The sequence below is a fragment of the Trichogramma pretiosum genome, unplaced genomic scaffold (genome assembly GCF_000599845.2).
Source record: "Trichogramma pretiosum strain Unisexual culture from Peru unplaced genomic scaffold, Tpre_2.0 scaffold14, whole genome shotgun sequence".
Classification (NCBI taxonomy): Eukaryota; Metazoa; Arthropoda; class Insecta; order Hymenoptera; family Trichogrammatidae; genus Trichogramma; species Trichogramma pretiosum.
In genome coordinates this window covers 2,300,723-2,319,605 of record NW_019641706.1, presented here as the reverse complement: position 1 = coordinate 2,319,605, position 18,883 = coordinate 2,300,723, and the positions used below count along the sequence as shown (strand labels likewise).

General features: G+C 37.9%; 2 protein-coding genes across 9 annotated transcripts in view; one reads left to right on the top strand and one right to left on the bottom strand.

The window, feature by feature from the left end:
* Positions 1–15,942, top strand: part of LOC106657096 (mucin-4-like) — a 31,528-nt gene extending 15,586 nt beyond the window's left edge. For 2 of the 8 annotated variants that reach the window (XM_014378397.2, XM_023462964.1), the window contains exons 3-14: positions 1,899–2,090; positions 2,317–2,577; positions 2,671–3,469; positions 3,566–4,080; positions 4,165–5,626; positions 6,018–6,222; positions 6,667–6,756; positions 7,085–7,455; positions 7,654–9,817; positions 9,913–10,596; positions 11,253–12,624; positions 12,708–15,942. In XM_014378397.2, coding sequence (XP_014233883.2) covers positions 2,390–2,577; positions 2,671–3,469; positions 3,566–4,080; positions 4,165–5,626; positions 6,018–6,222; positions 6,667–6,756; positions 7,085–7,455; positions 7,654–9,817; positions 9,913–10,596; positions 11,253–12,624; positions 12,708–13,500 — 8,643 coding nt within the window. In that variant the 5' untranslated portion in view covers positions 1,899–2,090; positions 2,317–2,389 and the 3' untranslated portion in view covers positions 13,501–15,942. The remainder of the gene's footprint in view (positions 1–1,898; positions 2,091–2,316; positions 2,578–2,670; positions 3,470–3,565; positions 4,081–4,164; positions 5,627–6,017; positions 6,223–6,666; positions 6,757–7,084; positions 7,456–7,653; positions 9,818–9,912; positions 10,597–11,252; positions 12,625–12,707) is intronic. The other 6 variants (XM_023462966.1, XM_023462970.1, XM_023462967.1 and 3 more) reach the window with 6 other exon arrangements.
* Positions 15,943–17,150: 1,208 nt separating this feature from the next.
* On the bottom strand, positions 17,151–18,836 carry LOC106657095 (cell division cycle protein 123 homolog). Its single transcript, XM_014378396.2, has 6 exons — positions 18,326–18,836; positions 18,144–18,248; positions 17,839–18,061; positions 17,645–17,767; positions 17,311–17,570; positions 17,151–17,241 (listed from the first exon to the last, which is right to left on the bottom strand). Exons 1-6 carry the CDS (start codon positions 18,545–18,547, stop codon positions 17,191–17,193), a joined length of 984 nt encoding a protein of 327 aa, XP_014233882.1. The 5' UTR covers positions 18,548–18,836; the 3' UTR covers positions 17,151–17,190.
* Positions 18,837–18,883: the final 47 nt, after the last annotated feature.

Genomic DNA, 18,883 nt, shown 5'->3' with positions numbered 1-18,883 from the left:
CCCCCCCCCGGAAAAACTTTTACGCAGCCGGACATCATAAATATGTCCCAACGTGTAGCTAGGTAGTATGCACGCACTTGCGCTCGCGAGAGAGTTCGTTTAACGATATAGCACTCGCGTGTATGCGATATTATAACGAACGAGAGAGAGCCCAACGAGAGTGCAAGAAAATCGCATAGTAGTGGTAGTAGCGTTTTTCAATGCGGGTGAGTCGAGGCGAGCGAACGCATACGCTTGGCCGGGCGTTTCGCACATACGTGTGTGTAGGTACCGCTCGGAAACCTACTATATAGGTATACTAGTACACAGTCGGTAACTCCCCAATGTGTATGTGTAGCGAACTACCCCGAATATAGACACATACACACATACACACATACACGTTCGCACGGGCGCGAGAGCTGTTATCCCCTCTGGAGTTCTCTTTTCTGGCAGTAACTATATACAATCAGCTGCATGGACGGAGATAGAAAGAGAGAGAGAGAGAGAGAAATAGCACATATATATATATATGTATATAACACGCAGCTCGAAACATTGCAGAAATAGAGAGAAAGAGAGAGAGAGAGAGAGAGGTGGCGACGCGTTGCAAGCAGGCACACAACCACCGCACACACCAGCCTAGGCAATATAAAGGTCAAGAGTTTAAGGGTAGAGAGACAGGTGAATTTTTTTGTGTGTGCTCCCTCCGCCCGAGAGAGGATGGCTCTTTTGAAATGTTATTTTCTTTCTTTTTTTTAGAGCCGATGTAATGACGAGTCGAACGAAATAGACCACTTTTTTTTATTCGCGTCGAGCGGTATAACTGCCAGGCCGAGTCTCTGTTATACACTCGTTTCCAACTCTGCTCTCTGCTCTCTGACAGTGTTTAATTGACGTATCGCTCCGTGAATGCCTATTATTGTTCGCAAGTAATGATGCCAGACAATTTTTTAAAGTTCGACGCGGGATGCAGTACTAGCGAGTTTATATAGCATTTCTCTTTCGCACTCGCGTCGCCTCGTCAATGGAAAAAAAGAGAAACCATTATCGATAATCGAATATCAGTAGGGAAGAGTAGAGAGGCTTTTTGGAGTATATATAAAGAAAACCTCTTCATATTCAGCCAAGTCTTATGCCAGAGATATTGTACCCTTTGCAGTACAGACCTTGAGTTATAATAATGTAGCTCGAGCTGAATTATGCCGTAGAATTTTTTGACACACAGCACTATTGTATGAGACGTTCAACAATTGCGTGCAAATAAATAAACACTCTAAGTTGTCGCAGGCGGTTAAATCTTTGAATCGATTTATTTTTACCTCGTTTTTGTCTCTAATGAGATTGTATGCGCTTAGAATGATGTTTAGCGCATTCTTAACTACTAAAGTCCTACTCTCTCTCTCTCTCTCTCTCAACTTTGCGGCAAATAAAACTGCTATTGGATTTGTTCTTTCTACCCGAGATTATATGAACTCATCGCGTTGGGTTTTCTCCGAGAGATAAATTTTATCCTCAAGGTCAACGCTGCATCTAATAATGCGTTTTTTTATTATCAAGTAATATCTCATCCTATGTATGTATTCGTGTAACGTCAGGGTTTGAATTACGCGCAACATGAAAAGTCTTTTTTTATTTTTTTTTCACATTTTTTTGCTGAGTTTCTACTATTGACTCGACTTTTAATAATAAAAAAATCCTCCCGTTTCAAAGCAGTCGTTGCTTTCTCTTTTTTTTTTAACTCTTATCGAAGTCGATACCAATTTGCAAAGCTCCCGAAGATTAGGACCTTTAAAATGCTTTTGTCTCGATGTATATCGAGCACCGTACTATTTTTAAATTAAGATTTAAGACTATCAATACAAATTTTGATGTTTACAAACAAAGATGACTAATCTCTCATTTTTTTTTTTTTGCAGATCTTGCATCGGCCAAATTGATGTTTTGTCCGCTAAAATTCATCGGCGTCGTCGCAACTCCAGCTGGACCAGCAATTCGAAATACAAAAGACTTCAGGCGTGTGATGAGAATAGGGGGTTGCATCGCGGCTCTTCCTCAGTGCTCGTTTCGTGTAGTTCTGAATGTCTTCTCTCGTAAACAAAACCTGCTTGGTGAGGTTCATTGAGGTTTGATTAGCGATCATTGTTGTCATTGTAGTTTTTGTTATTTTAGCTTTTTTTTTTGTTGCTAATCGCTCATTCCTCACTGATCATTGGCGATAAAATCACATGAAAAATAGGAGAAATACTCCACAAACCTCTCGTATAATAATCAGTGATTAAAAAGCGAGCCGGAGCACCCCTAAGGTTTCGAAGCAACCTCTTTTTTTTTGTACAGCTTGTTTGTCGCCTCTTACCGGAGCGGGACAGTGCTTTTTTAAACAGTAGTTTGTTGAGGAAAAAAAAACAAAATGTCTCCTCGATATCGTGTCGGAAACAATCAATATTATGTCAAAATGTTACCACAGGCGTCCAATAGGAACGATAGTCAGAGACTCTACCAGGAAAACACAGACGATATTTATCGACAGTGGAGCAACTTTCTTTGTACTTACCAAAATCACAAGAATGTTCCTCAACTTTTAGAACGCATTTGTTCGTAAGTATCTTTTTTCCACCAATTATTGAATCTGATCTCCACTAATTATGAAGCGTTTACTTAACTCTTTTCTCTGTTTATCTTTGTTCGCAGAAAAACAGCAGAAGTGGTCTTGAACGAAAAATGGGAATCTCTCCCGAACGCGCACAGGACTCATCTTATATATGTACTGCAGAACAGCGTGAAATCGTTGAAACTACACAGTCAGAACGAATTAGCCGAAAAATGCAATCGTTGCCGCGAACTGATCGAGAAACCCTGGTTAATTCCAGTTTTGCTCAGCTTTGTGCGTAAGCTACCGGTCGAAGCCAACGAACAAGATGAATTTTTCCGCCAACAAGGAGTCGATGTCATCACAATGCGTCTGAAGGTCTTGGTCCAGTACGAGAAGGGCAAGGAGCTCGCGGCCACTCTGGCTGCGGCCTGTCTGCAGTCGCTGAAACGCAACAAGGCGCTGAGCGTCGAGTTCGCCAACGTGCCCGAGCACGTCCAGTACATCTTGGACGTGTACATCGTGCTGCTGTACTCGTTGCGTCGCACCAAGGATCTGTGCGCCCAGGTCCTGCTCATCGAGGCCAAGGACGCCCTGACGCTGATGCAAAGACTGAGCGGACAGAAGCCCGTTAAGTATGGCACCGCGAAAATCTGGAAGGAGTCGTTAAAGGCCGCCTCTGTCGTCGGCTACTTTTTTGTGGCCGACTGTATGATCACGCCGCTCGACAAATGCGACGTCAAGGCGCTGGAAGATATATTCGATCTGTTCATTAGCATAATGCTCAGGATCGAAGAAAACCTGGAGATACCTAAATTACCGAGAATCGTGTACAAATTGCAGAATCTCGCGGAGAGCGCACAGCACCTGTATATGTTAACCAGCGCTCTAGTGGCAAACGTAAGTACACTTTATTCCGTCACCTTTTATATGAAAAAAAAAAAAAAAAAAAAAAAAAGATCACAAGTTCTCACACGAATTGTCCTTGTTTTTTAGGTCTGCGATAAATTCAAGTACCTCATTGTGAGCACTGTCGTTAAAGGATTATTAGCGGACTTCAATCAAATTGAACATGAAAAAGAAAACGGAGATGATGAAAAAATATTAGAGGTAAAAAAGCGGCTCTCCATGGAATACAGAAAGTTGGCGAAATACTTTAAGACGTATAATGTTGGAATGGCGAAAGAGACCGCGCTCACGGCTTTTTCCGTGCATCCGACGCGAGAGTGCTTGGAAATATTGAAAAGATATGCCTTGATGGCGACCAACAGTTCAGAATCGTCCGAGCCTCTGCCAGGCACCTCCAGTGAGAACGCCAGCTCGACGATTGGCGATGTCTCGTTGCAATTCGTTCAAAACGTCAACAACATATTTAAATACGAAGTAGATGCAAATCAATTCGAACTTAATCATCACTGCGCTCATGCTTTGAGGGTAATATTGAGCCAGCGGCGCTACAAGGATCTTAAATGGACTCTTGCGTGGAAAGAATTATACATTAAATGCGAAGAGTAAGTATACAGAAAAAATACATTATAAATGAGTGAAAAATAAACGTGTATAATGTCTAACTAATATTTTTAATAAATTTGCAGGTACCTTAAAGAAGCAGAATCTATGAATAACACAAACCGTGAATTAATATTCGCGCACTTTGATTCCATTCCATTTGAAGAAATAAATGAAATACGGAGTATGCACAATGCTCAACCCAGTGAACAACCCAATCCTCAAAGAAGAAGTACACAAAGGAAAGCTTCTCGCAAGAAAGTTGCATTTAAAGAAAGTTCAAAACGAAAACTGGAAGTAGTAGATTATGGCATTGAAAAAGGTTTTGAACACTTCTTTTATGAAGAAAGTGAAGCCGAAGATGAATTAATAATTCGAATTCCGCTCAATGAAATGACCGAAAAAAAGGCATGCTACTGCGTTCTTGGGCCAGACCAATCGTCACATACATGCATACTTAAAAAAAAAGAAGTGATTTTTGAATCGGTACCAGAACCAGAATTTGAAGAGGGAGTAGTAATCAAATCCGAAAATATGCCACATTTGGTGCTAATTGAAGAATCATCTGATCCGGATTCGGATAATTTTATTAAACTTTCGCCAGAACTTCAACAGTTGGAAGCAACCGAGAGCCCAGAGGACGCGCTATTTTCATTTCTGGGACAATCGAGTCAACCAGAGCAGGATCCACTAGGCAATGTTGATATGCATCTTCAAGAGACGCAACCGATACCAACGATATCCACCATACTAGTCCAGGAGAAACCTCATTTACGAGAGGTTGATCCAAAATTGTTTCAAGCTGAACCGGAATCTTATGAGGTAGAATCAGATGAACGAAAACAGAGTCCGCTATCGATACAAATCACGGGAGAACCAATCAAGCCAACATTGCCTCAGGTGTTCGTTAAACTGGAACCTGTTGAGATTTCACCTCCAGATTCAAAAAAGAGAAAAAGAGTAGTCAACCCAACTAAAACAATTAAACGCGTAAAAACGGAAAAGAATTCAGATACAAAAAACCAGAGAGCGCAATCAATTCGGAGATCTAAGCCAGTATCTACTTCCAGCAACGACAGTCATACTAGTAGCCTAGGTAGCGATGGTCTGAAACACAATTCGCCAAAAGAATTGGTTCAAAAGCGAACAAAGCGTATAAGAAAGGAAAAAGTTTCGGAATTGGAAATGCGGGTGGAATCAACGTTAAAAACAGACCGAATGAAAGAATCTACGTTGACACCTAGTGACAGCAATGAAAACCACTACGAAAAAAATTTACCTTACTCAGAGAATGCCGATGCAAACCTTAATGTTCCGGAAGGTACTAAATCGCTCAGATCGGTGAGAAGGAAAAGGGATATAACAATAGGCAGAGATATTGAATCAATAATCAACAAGTTTAAAAAGAATAGAAAAATATACAGCGCAATCAACTTCTTACCACAAGTAAAATTAGTAAGATTAAGCAAAGATGATAGATTACAAAAAAAGTGGAAAGACCAGGAAAATTCTGACTCATATCGTTCGCCTCTAAAACCTTTGAATGAGGTATAACTTGTTACAATTTCTAAAACTAAATGTCACATTTGTAATCCAAAATCTAGAAAAAAAAAAAATATTTCTCCATTGGTTCACAACCCCTCCCCCGTCATGTAAGTGGTTTTCCTATTCATCACAACATGGTGAGTAAGGAATTCGGCCACCCCCCTCCCCCCAAAAACTCTTACAGAATTAATGGAAGTCCCCTGATACTATTTTTTCCTACAAGAGCCTAAAATTAGCAGCATCGTTGTGTATTTTAGGTTGGAGTGGGAAAAAATCATTCTGAATTTACTGATAGTTTTGAAAATTACTACAATTAATACTAGTTAATTTACTAGTTAATTATATTAATTGTAATTATATTATAATTTATGTAACATTAATATGTAACTTTTAGAATAATTATCCACAAGACTGCGTTCATAGTCTTTTAAATCATCGAGTACCTGGCATGCAATCGATGGAATTTTCTTTGGTTCCGAGAGCTAATCCAACTGTTCAGGTTGTTCAACTTACTCGTGGCATAAACCAGGGATCAAATTCTACAATAACTTCGAACAGTTTATCATCTCAAGTTAATCGTTCAAATAATCAACTTCCAGGTAACTTGATTTGAATTGTATAGATTATTAGCCTGTAAGTATACCTTACATACCTAATAATTACTATACGTAAGTATTACTATACCTTAGTATAGTATACTATGTATAAAGTTTATAGACTTTATATTATATTCAAAATACTAAATATGTACAGCTACATCTATTTTGAAATTTTTATTTACAAAAATATTTTTTTATGGCACATATTTCGAAAATTGAAAAAAAAATTAAAAAATTAAATAATTAAAAAATTAAAAATAAAAAACTGTATATAATAATTAACTGCTTTAATATGTTTCCTTTTTTCCACCCACTCTTTTTCAATTGTCTATTGAAAAAAAATTGTGCGATAAAATTCCAAAAAAGCGTACAATTTCATAATAGGATAATAGTTATAATATTAGTTGTAATTTTAAATATATATTTATTACAATTGTTCTAAAGCACAAACGCCTCCACCACCCACGAGAGTTATTTCAATGCAAGACATTGGCGACGAAGCAAATCATCCGTCTGACATCTCACAACCCCTTGGTAATTAAACCAAATTCCTTTTTTACCCAACAGAAATTCGGCTGAGATAACACGGAATAGTACATTACTGTCCTAGGCCGGGAAAAACAGAAAAGTCCCAGGGCACGTGAAATGAGCCACCGAGGCGAAGCCGAGGTCGATTAGCACGTGCACTGGGGCTTTTTTTCCCGGTATAGGACGGTATGCTTTTTTACATACCCCGTGGCCCGAAAATAGCAATATTCCGTTTAGCGCAGCGGCAGGAAAATGCTACTTTCAGGCTGCTGGTGTGTGAAAGCCTTTTCCAGCATACGCCATATATATTTTCACTAAATATTTATCGAAACAGGTAACTCCAGAACAGCGTCGATCGATACATCAGACGGTACTCAAACGATGCAACTCGGTCTGTTGTCGAATCAACGTATCAGTGCCGTTCATCAGGTGATTAAAGATGCGACGCATAACGAAGCTCAGCAACAGCAACAGTTGCAGCCTCAGCAGCAACTGCAGCAGCAGCAGTTGCAGCAGTTGCAGCCTGAACATCAGCAGCAGCAGCAGCAGCAACAACTGCCGCAGCCACAACGTCAACAATTTGTCCTACAAAAACCTGATGGAACATACCAGCTGGTGAATAATCGGCAGCACTGCAATCCCGACCCTTACCTATACAACTACACTTATCCAGATGTAAACTATCCAGATGTAAACTATCGAGATGTAAACTATTTTTAATTTTTTTTTTCATCTTAAACTTCATCTAATGAATCGAGCCGTCTCATTATTATTTCTTTTTTGTTATTTGTGTCAACAACACGAAACAATACAAGAAAATACATAACTCATGCTCATCTCACATCACCATACAAAATCAAAGTGTATTTCTAGATATAAAAAAAGCTTTGTTTCAATTTTTAGGTAAGTTCAAATCTGGTAGCGGGACAGAGAGGCATTTTTTCACTTCAAAATGATGGAAATATTGGTTACGCTCGACAACTGTCGTTGAATCCGCAGCAAGCTTCAGCGTCAGGCGTAAAGAACACTGGTTTACCGAAGTTTCAACAAGCTTTTGGAAAAACTATTTGTGCTCTTTCGAACGACATGACTTCTGCGCCATCGGTATCGACGGCACCGACCACAAGTAATGTTTTGCAAACACAGCAAGTGCAACAGCGTATTATAAAAAAGATCAACGCGACGAAAGCTCCTACTGGAACGAATATTCAAGTACCATCTGGTACGCGTCAAATATTGAATATCGTGCCAAATGCGTCGGGCTCCAATGCTGTCGCCGGCTCCGGTACCAACGCCGGACAAACTTTGCAATTATGCAGTACATCGTCGTCTAGCGTTATATATACGCACAAACTTCCTGTTTCGTTGAGCAGTGGTGGACAGCCACAATTTATCTCTCTGCCGGCTTCGTTGGGTAACAATAAGACTCCGGTGCAGTTTAAATTCAATATATTGCGAACTCCGTTCCGTTCGAATACTTCAGCTGCTCCGAATGCAAATATAGCTGTTTTGACTTCGCGCCCTATGCAACAAGTCAATTCTACTGGCGCTGCTATCCAACAGCAACAAGATCAACAACAACAACAAAAACAACAACAACAACAGCAACAACAACAACAACAACAACAACAGCAGCAACAACAACAACAACAACAACAACAACAACAACAACAACAACAGCAGCAGCAACAGCAGCAACCGCAAGCATCACAGCAGCAAAAACTTGTCCAGCAGCAACTGCCGCCCATCAGGCAACAGGTGCATGTTCAGGCTCAGCAAAGTTCACCAATTCCTATTGATATGGGCAGTCAAGTATGTTCATCTACTTTGGAACAACTTCGAGAGTTCGAAAGTGTATTGGAACAAGTTAAAGGGGGCAAAGTCGTTCCATTAACTTCATCTGAAGTTAATACTGTACAAACGCGGAATGTTCCTTCTGACACTGCCACGGCTAAACCTATTGGTCAACCTCAGCAACAACAGCAGCACGTGGCTCCCATCACCCAACAGCTTTTGATGTCACCAAATCCCAACACTAGCTTAAATTTCAATTCAAACAATACGAGTACGATTGCACTTCAAACATCAGAGCAACAGTCTCCACAACAACAACAACAACAACCACAACAACGGCAACAGCAGCAACAGCAACAGCAGCAACAAGCGTTACAACAAAAGACTCAGCAACGACCTCTCGTACAAACACAGCAGCAACAAGTGTTTCCACAAAAAGTGTTAATGTATACTAGTCAAACGAGTAGTACAATAGCACCTGCGACAGTAACAACAAAAGTTACTAGTTCAACTTCACCTGTAGTCGTTGTATCGTCGTATTGTCAACCAGCTGCGTCGCCGGCACTCAGTGTAACGTCGCAAAGCTCATCCAGTCCTTGTGTAACGCCTGCGCCTACACCCACACCGTCGGCGGGAAAGACTCAGCCGCAAGTTGGCTCCAAGAGCAAAAAGTCAGCACCCAAAACGGTCAAGGTCAATCCTCAAAATGCTGCTAAAGCTTCGCCTCTGCCGAAACCACAACAAAAGCCGCAAGAAGATCCCGAGACTACGCAAAGAATATATGCAATTTTAGGCGAGTACGCTGAACAGTTGCGAAACTCTCCGGACTTGAATAATAAACCTGCGCCGAGAAGGAGACAGAATCCACCGACGAATCCCAATCAATCGAGTAAACGCAAAAAATCGGGTGGAAGTGGTTCTAAAAAAGGAGGTTCTGGCTCTGGCCAGCAAACTTCAGAACCCAGCCCAAGTGCCGACGACACCGGCAGGACCATGGGTAGTGAGGATTCGAGCGGTGGCGGTGGCGGAGGTTGCGGCAGTCTTAGCGGTGGAACCGGCAGCGGCATGAATATCCAAGACAGTCCAGCCGGCTTCTCCGGTTCGGAGGACACTTTGGCGGGTAGCAACAATAACAGTCAGAGTGCCGTCAACGACAATGCAACGACCGGAAGTATTTCGGAATCCAGGGCTGGCAATATGACGAGTGATTCCAACGACAGCGTGGAAGTGAGCGCAAAGCGAAGAAACGTCATATTCACCGAACCCAGTACAGGTTTGTATCTTTTATCGTTTTAATTTTTTTTAGACTTACAAATAGTAGTTTCTGCGAGGCGAAAAAAACAAAAAAAAACATAATAACATTCTCAGGTCAAACGCGAGCAGTAATCGTTCAGGAGGGTGGTAGCATACAGTCTGCTTCAAGCGTAAGCGAGGCTTTAGCGAGCGTCACCAGTAAAATGACGACAGGCACGGCAGTACTGGTATCAGGTACGAATCTCATGTTACCCATGAACTTTGTTAAAAGCGGTCAACAGATAACCGTAGTCTCGGGTGGTTCAAAACTTTTGGCTGCTGTGCCGGCCGTGCGCTCGGGCACGGCCGGCGCGTCTGGGGTACCAAACGCCTTTGTTCTTCAGTCTCTTTTGAGCCAGGCAAACAAAGTAATACAGCAGCAGAAATTGAAACCACAACAGGTGGTAGTGGCTACGTCGGCAACTGCAACGGCACAGCAGAGTGATTCCAAAGACCAGCTCGATCTGAAGCCACAAACCAGCTTGTTTCAACACTCAGGTGTTATAACGAGCAATCCTCAGAGCATATTCAGCTCGGTAATGAAAGAGCAAAAGGTCGTTTGTGTGGCTGCTGCACCCAAAGCCGAAACTCCCGACGGAACAAAGACCATATTAACCTTCGCCACGAAGGATCACAATCAAAAAGAGATATTCAAACTCGAGGACGATAAGTCGATTATTATTAAAAAAGAACCCGATGACGAGGCGGATGAAGATGTGGAACAGAGCGCCCCGTGCGAGACTAACGCGATTAAAGCCGGTAAGGGCGGCGATATAACAGCGCCTCACCGGCTCGTTATGCGAATTGATGTTGCTTTGATGTTGTGATAATTAATTACGAATGCACAATTTTATTTATTTAGCGTATGAAAAATTCTTCCTCGCTGAACATATATTTAGAAGAACAACGTTACGATCTATCAATAGTAATTGCTTCCACATCCCATTAATTGCGTTGGTAGTTCCTTTGCTTTATTCAGCTTTAGGCAAAACCATTTAATTTCAAAATAGATTATTAGATTATATATTTTTTAAAAATATTATTTATCAATAGAGAGTTTATTTTTAGATATTAGATTGGTAATCTTGGAGTTATGTTTACTTAATATAATCACCACAATTCATAACACTATTGGTATAGGTATTTAATTTAAAGTTGAAACTAAATTTTTTAGATAAATTTAGTAAATTTGATTTGCATGTAAGCAAGAAAAAGTTGTGATGAAATTTTAAAATGTAATGTGTTGTAATTTTAAAGATAATAGTTTTATTAATTTAAGTTTTATTATATATTAATGCCAGAATTAATGTTAAAAAGTTTAATTAGATATAATTGATTAAAAATTACTTTGCACAGATAATCTACGTGAAATATTCTTTTACATTTCTCTAATTTTTTGTTTTTTCATTTTTCAGAAGTATCACAGCCATTGAACAAAAAAATAAAGCAGTCCACGTCACCGGTTCCAGCGCTAACACCAACGACATTGACGCAAGCCAGCAGTACCCCTTTCTTGATTTCCGGCGGTCCAAACAGTTCGGATAGTCAAGATTCGACGATGCACACACCGTCAATGGAGAACAGTGCGAGCAGCCTCGACGGCGTGAAAATTGAAAACGGCGTTTTGTGCAACAACGCCAGACTGCAGGAGGCCTGGGAACCCGAGCAAAAAGGTTCACCCGACACACCTTGGAGATACATTCCCAATTCAAACACACTAGGTATGGATCAAATGAAGACTTATGTTCGTGATTCGACCGACAACAGTTCCGATAGTCCACTCGTCAGCAATAGCGTTTTAAACATTATTAACAAGGGCCAAGGCATTGAAATGTCTAGCTCGGGTGTATTCCAGACGAAGAAGTATTACACGATAAATAATTCGGCTTCGGAGCAAAGCTTTGGTAAATTCCAGAGCAGCAAAGCTGCTTCGAAGATAACCGGGGGCCAACAACATCCGACCACTCAGCAGATTTCTAACCAAGAGAAGATAAACGAAGTCAAGCAGCAATCTCTAGAACATGAATTGAGATTGCAAAAGAGTTTGAGCGAAGAGTGCGAAGATTTGGGTGTTGGTGCACCCAGTACCAGTGACTTGTTTCCAGATGCCGATTTATTTGATTTGAATAATTCTCCCAGTTTCGATACTTCCTCTCAAGAAGCTGGCAATACGTCTGCTAGCTGTACCGTCGCTAGTAACAGTAGTAGTCCAAATTCTTTTTCTAAAACGATTGATTCCGTCGCGACTGGACTCATTGGATCAACGACGTCGTTCGTATTACCCGCGAAAAAGAAACCAACGAAGCGTCCAGCTAAGCCAAAGGATGGAGGAACTCCTCGTCGAAGCAAGTGTTCTCAAGAGAACAAAAACTCAAAAGCAACAACGGACAAGCAATTACAGGCAGCCCTGACGGATAATTCAAGTCAAGACGAAGCATCGAACAGCAACTCCGACTTCTCGGTACTTACCTCGGTTGAAATATTCGATTCAAAGTCAATAGTGCACGAAGAGTCGGGCAACGAAATCAGAGAGGACGACATAAAAATCGAGGACGCACCCGTCATCAGCATACCTGATTCCGAGATAGGTTCGATCGATCTGAATAATATCACAATCGATGACGAAAGTCTATCTTTATTGGAGAGTAGCATAACTGGCGTATCGATGGCATCACCTTTATCACCTGCCATGGGGTCGTTAATGATGAATAGCGTATCTACTTACTCAAAAAACAAAAAGCGTTCGAGTGCGTCCAATCAATCCACTAGACCCTCAGACTATTTTAAGTGAGTAAACGCTTGTAAATTTTTTACTTATCACAATTTAGAATTATCATGAAATTATAATTTTTTCAATTCTTTCATTACAGTGTCGAGAGTAGTTGGGAAAGTCCTGCGTCAGAACACACTAGGTCGAGCATCGAAGATGAAATTGATAATCAATCGGTCGCAAACTTAACGAACGATGCTGAAACAAATGATGAATCAAGTGTGAGTCAAGTTCTCAGTGAGTCTGCGAATAGTGCAAACCAAAAGACTCCAGCTTCTGCTGCTAACGGACTTCAAGAGGCTCTAAGACATAATCTCCCAACTATCAGAGTTACTCCAGTTGATCACGCCACTTACGCCGCAAAAAGAAAACAAGCCGTAGCTCGGAAAAGTAACACGAATAAAACAGGTACACCAAAAGCAAGCTCACCTAAAAAGGGCGTCAAAAAAGTGTCCACGCCAACTCACTTGCTCACGCCAATCTCAACGATAACGGCTAGTGAAAACGAAGCGACTCCGAGTCCAGCACCGAGTTCTGTCGATGATCCAAAACTTGAAACATCAGATGAAGATAACACTAGCAGTGCGAGCACAGAACATTGTTCTACTGGAGGCGGCACAAGAAGATCATCCCAGCGCGGCAATGTCAAGAGAAATTGTCCGTGCTGTAATGGTTCTCCTGAACGTCCAAAAGTCATGAAAAAAATGAAGGTGTCTCACAACAATTCCACAAGTCAAGATCAACACCAGCCTGCGAGTAGTGGTAGCAGTTCCAGCAAAACTGCAACCAAGAAACCTCAAGCTGCATCGTCACAAAATCAGCAGACACAACAGCCGCAGCAACAAGCTTCGAACAAGCCACAACCGGTTAATAAACAGATAAAGAAAAGGTAGTCTTAGCTACCTCGCGGCTTCGATGCTGAAAACTTTATCTTATTAACACGATGTTGTTGAAATTTTACCATTTTTGGCGAGAAAATGTTCCAAACGTACATTATATCGGGATGTTATGATGTTAGAAAAATGCTAGTGAAGAATATAAATATAAATATGTATGTAAGTTAAATTAGAAACTAGCTCATCACATAGGATAAGACTGTAAAAATTATCTTATTCGATTTCCATTTTGTGTTCATATTTATTTTGATTGGATCCATGCATCGGACAGTACTCAGGTGGTGGATGTAGTGGTATTGAAATAAGTCTGTAAAATAACAATTCAAAGCTAGTAAAGAAAAATTGTTTACGTATAGAAGAGTTTCGTGCGCAGTGACTAATTAAAGGAAAAGTTAGTTTCCAAGTGAACTGAGATGAAGAGAAAAAAGTACATATTGTTCAAAACATCGAAATATAAAAATATCATCCGAAGACTTCCTTCTCGCGCGTGGAACATCTCTAGTTGTACATAACATTCCCGCGGTGAATTACAAATGAGATGAGACTAGTAAAATATTTGAGATTGATAGGTAAAAATGAATAGATTCGATTCTTAGAACTTATGTACGCAGATAATATTAGACAAACATAAAAGAGTTTACGTATAAGTGAGATGATATAAAATAAAATATGCGTATACTACGATTAAATACTAGTTGTTTAACGATAATAGACAAGTATATAAGATAATATTATAAATAGTATAAATACACGATTGAATTACTTGAAACCTTAACTCATGAGCAGTTAAAAAATTTTAAACGCGAATGTATGCAGAGAAATTAGCAGTCTATCATGTGCTGTTTTAAAAGTGTTATTTTTACCGATTAATTTGACATTTTTTTCACTGTTTCTTTTGATGTATCTATATAGTTGGTCTTTTCAAAATTGATGCTAAAAATCTATAGGTAAACTTTATTGTTTCATATTCATCGAATGTAAATGAAAGTGAAACGAAAAGTATATGAAGTCATCAATTTGTAAGAATAAAATAACTATAATATGATTACATAGTTATGTATTGATGTTTATTAAGATAAACACTTGGATAGTGAGAAGACTACTAACGATTAAACGTTCGTAAATTAAGCGTTTGTAAATTAGAACAAAATGCAATGGAAAAAATCAGAAGCATTTTTAAAACTTATTAGCAAAAAAAGTTAAGGTCCTACATGCGTACGTTATATCAAACGCTTATTGTGTACAAGAAAGTAAAACTCTGAGTATGCAAAGACTAGTTTCTTATATATTCATATTTATGCATGAATATATACGCATAAATGTATATATTGATACATACATACGTATATTACTATATAATTTGGAATCTATATAATAATATACACATACATTATTATATAAATTTGAAAAAGAAGCAAGAGTTGTGAGCAGATGATAACTTCGAAAACAAATGCAATCTAGTCAAATAATGTGAGAGAATTTATGAATCTGCGCTTGTATGTACAATATTTTACTTGTGCTTCTACATATATATATTTATATATATATATTATATATTATATATAAAATTATATTCCCTCGAGTAAATGCAAACAATTTATGGACAAAGAGACTAGTGACTAATTTGAAAAAAAAATGTAGTTATTTAAAAAATTTTTCCTTAAAAGCTGATGGAGTTAAAGTCATGAATATTTCTTAACCGTGTGAAAAGAAAAAAGTAGACAGCAGTAATGAGAAATTCTAATTACATTTGAGCAAACAGTAATTATTAGGAAACATATTCAACTTAATTACTTATTATGGGAGCTGTAGGCAATTGTACCATCTTTTAAACGTTTATTTTGAAGCATATTCAAAAAAATATATGGTCTCTCAAGTAAATTGTTTAAACAGATACTGATTCAGTTTGTGTTATCACATTAAGCAAGGGGTTTTTCACATTTTTCCATTATTTAGTGGATTAGTGTATTCAAAGTCATTATGTTATAAAAAAGCAAAGAGAATATGAGAGTGAGATATAAGCTACTAGATCAATTCCATAATGTTATAATAACTTTCTTTTTAATTAAGATATATTTATAATACTATTTTTTCAGTCTGAGATTATGATGGGTTTAAATGCTCTTTGGAAGTTTAAATGGAAGTGCAGAGTTGAATGTATAATTTTTTTTGTTTTTTTGTACCTTTTTATTATGAAAACTTGTGTAAATAGAAACTCGTTCGGAGAAACAGAGTTATAAATTGAAAATTCTATATAAGGGAGATATGATGATGTTTTTCAGTGTTTCAGCGACTTAAACTAAGTTTTTTCTTTGTAAAATGCAATATTTGTAAAACACTGTATGTGAAAAAGTGATCATCAACTGTGTACAAAATAAATTAAATTTATAGAGAGTTTGCATATTATTTGAATGAATTAATAAATTATTATTAACGATACCTTTCTGATTATTTAACGACGGAGAGAGAAGGGCAGCACAAAATAAAAATGATCATTTGACGTGCATACAATTTCAGAATATCTTTCAGATTCTACGAATTAATTTAACAAAACACATATTGCGTGATAACCATCGATGCCCGTATAAAAACAATTTAAAGCGGCTCCTAATATGAAAAAATCTCTTGTAAATTGTCGATGTGTGATTGCGAAAATATCGCGACATTTTGACATAATTCAAGGCAAGAAAAAAAAATAGAGTAATATGCGTATTTTTTGAAAAGATGAACGACTTAAACACAAACAAATTCTAAGATTAAGAAAAATTCATTTCGTTCGGCCTTTTGCCGTTGATACTCATTAATATATTAGTCGTACCGATCGCATTTAGAAAAAAAACCACTTATTAAGAAAACTGAACTGATGTGCATAATTCAGCAGTGTAAATCACGTATAAATCATTGTTGTTGTTGACGAAGTGCGATTGCATACATTTTTCATTTTTTGATCGTGAACTTTATTGTTAATCATGGTTCTATAATACGAAAATAACTGATAAAAGTAGTTTTTCAGCGTTATTTCCAAATGTACTTAAAAAGCTTCGAAATTCGTTGTATAACTACAGAACAAGATTTCGTAAGACAACATTTTTTAACGTGCTGTTTGTTAATTGAAAATATTTGCGTCTCTTGTATTAAAAAATGATATCAGTAAAAATCATATTTATAAAATAAAAAAGCTACAATGTAACTACCAGTATTCAAAAGCGCTATACGTTGTACCGTAGATACGAAAAATTCAAAATATATATATTCAAATGAAAGAAAAACCAGTGATGACGATTAACGAGTTTGTTCTGCGAGCGCTATGTTATTAATAATGTATTCGTCGTTTAGCACAAAAAAAAATGAATGAGTTTTGACTTACGAGTAAGCGATAGTTTATCGTAAATGTTTTAATTTGAAGGACTGCATATTGTGTAAATAAACAAGACATATTTTCTATATGAAAAAATTAAATCGCTCTGTGAAACAAGACAAGGTAAATTGAAGATTGATTGTATCGATGCGGATCGATGAATTAATGCAATATTATATGATAATTCTTTCAAGCGAATAGATTATAGTGTTTAATCGTTTCATGTAATGTAATACTAGATGACTGAAAATTAAGGAGAAAGGTACTGACAGAATAAAATGGAAAATTCTGTATTTACATAAAGCATTTATTATTTTTCCTAGTCTAAATTACTCATCTAAATCACTTGTTTCTGGCTCCATCCGCATTTTTGTAACTTCCTGCAAAAGCAATTAATATCCATTACTAGAAACTAAGAGCTGTTATAATCATAAATTTCTTTAACTTACCTCAACAATAGCTTCCATCACTGTAACATTTTTATTTTTGGAAAAAAAATCATCTATATCTTTTGGTATACAATAATGATTGCTATTTTTTGGTTGGATTCCCATATGCTCAGCAATGAATCTAAACTCTGGTAAGTTTTCAGTCAAACTTCGTAGTTCTTCTTCTGTAAAGAGCATATTTTTGGTGTACGATTCATTTAAAGGTCCAAAATCCATTATTTTCACACGATCTTTTTTATATCGTATCACATCAAAGGAATCTACAAAACAAAGCAATTTTATTGATTAGTAAACATAGTATTATTTTATTCTATTTTAAATGAATCATACTGACAAGTATTCAATTCAAATTTATCCATAATTTTTTCTTCGAATAAACTTTTGATATCTTGTGTTATGTCGTACTTTTCTTTTTCAATGTATTCATGATATTGCGAAGTATCTCTTTGACAAATTCCTGTAATAACCATAGCAAACAATATTTTAGATTGTCTCATTAATTGATCATTCATAGTGCTGAAAACTCACCAACAAGCTTTTTATTAACAACATAACAACGAAATTCTGTTGCTGGATCTATATCTTTCCACTTTTTGATTATTAAGCATGGTTTCAGAGAACTGTATTTATTATTCTTATTTTTGATCAAGTCTAGATTTTTCAGTATATTATTTGAATTTTTTAACAGTAGGTAGACATCCTCCAAATTGGAACACTTTAAGGTTTTGTTATATGAAACCCATATTGCATCCTATAATACTCAAAAAAATTTGAGACATTGAATCATTCAATACACAATGGTAAAAAAGTATAAGTAATGAAGCTGTAGTTACCGATGGTGTATTCCAATTTAATTTGATAACAATACTTTTATAATCATCAAGAATTCCTTGGATCTGCTTGCTCAATTCTAAAAACGAGGGCTGCTCTTCATCTTCCTGAATTGAACATAAAATTAGTGATTTACATGAACTATTCAGTTTTTAATTTTTAATCTATAATAAATGTAACTTACGTCTTCACTCTGAGCCTGACCCACTGTACCATCTGACCATTCAAACTGAAAATCGTCCTCATCTTTTAAAGCTTCTTTTGGAATGAAGCACCCATCGCTCTCCAAATAGGCACAAAACTCCTCGCTTAAATTTATTATCTCCGACGTCAGCGAGTTCTTATGAAATTTTGGATACCACTGGCAGTACGAGGTGTGAAAGGCAACTTGGTCGACCTCCTGCATTTTTGTTTTTTTTTTGTTGATACAATCTAGGTGCCCTATTCTTACGATGAATGATCAGTGTTGTTGTCGGTTTTACGTCAGTTTCTCAATCCGTCTCGTTCAGCGTGGTAATTTCTTCTGCTCCGAAGTTCACTCCACGCGTCTCTCGTGACTGCACACACTCACACAACGCACATCGGAGAACTCGAAATTCTCCCTTCTTCCTCGAGGCACTGCCGCGATATGTTTTGCCTGCGTTACCGTAAGAAACTCCATGCACAGCGCACAGTGCCGCCGCAGCGGCGCGTTTTACAGGCAGCGCCTAAAAGTGAGCGGCGTGTCGGTACGCTCGCAGTT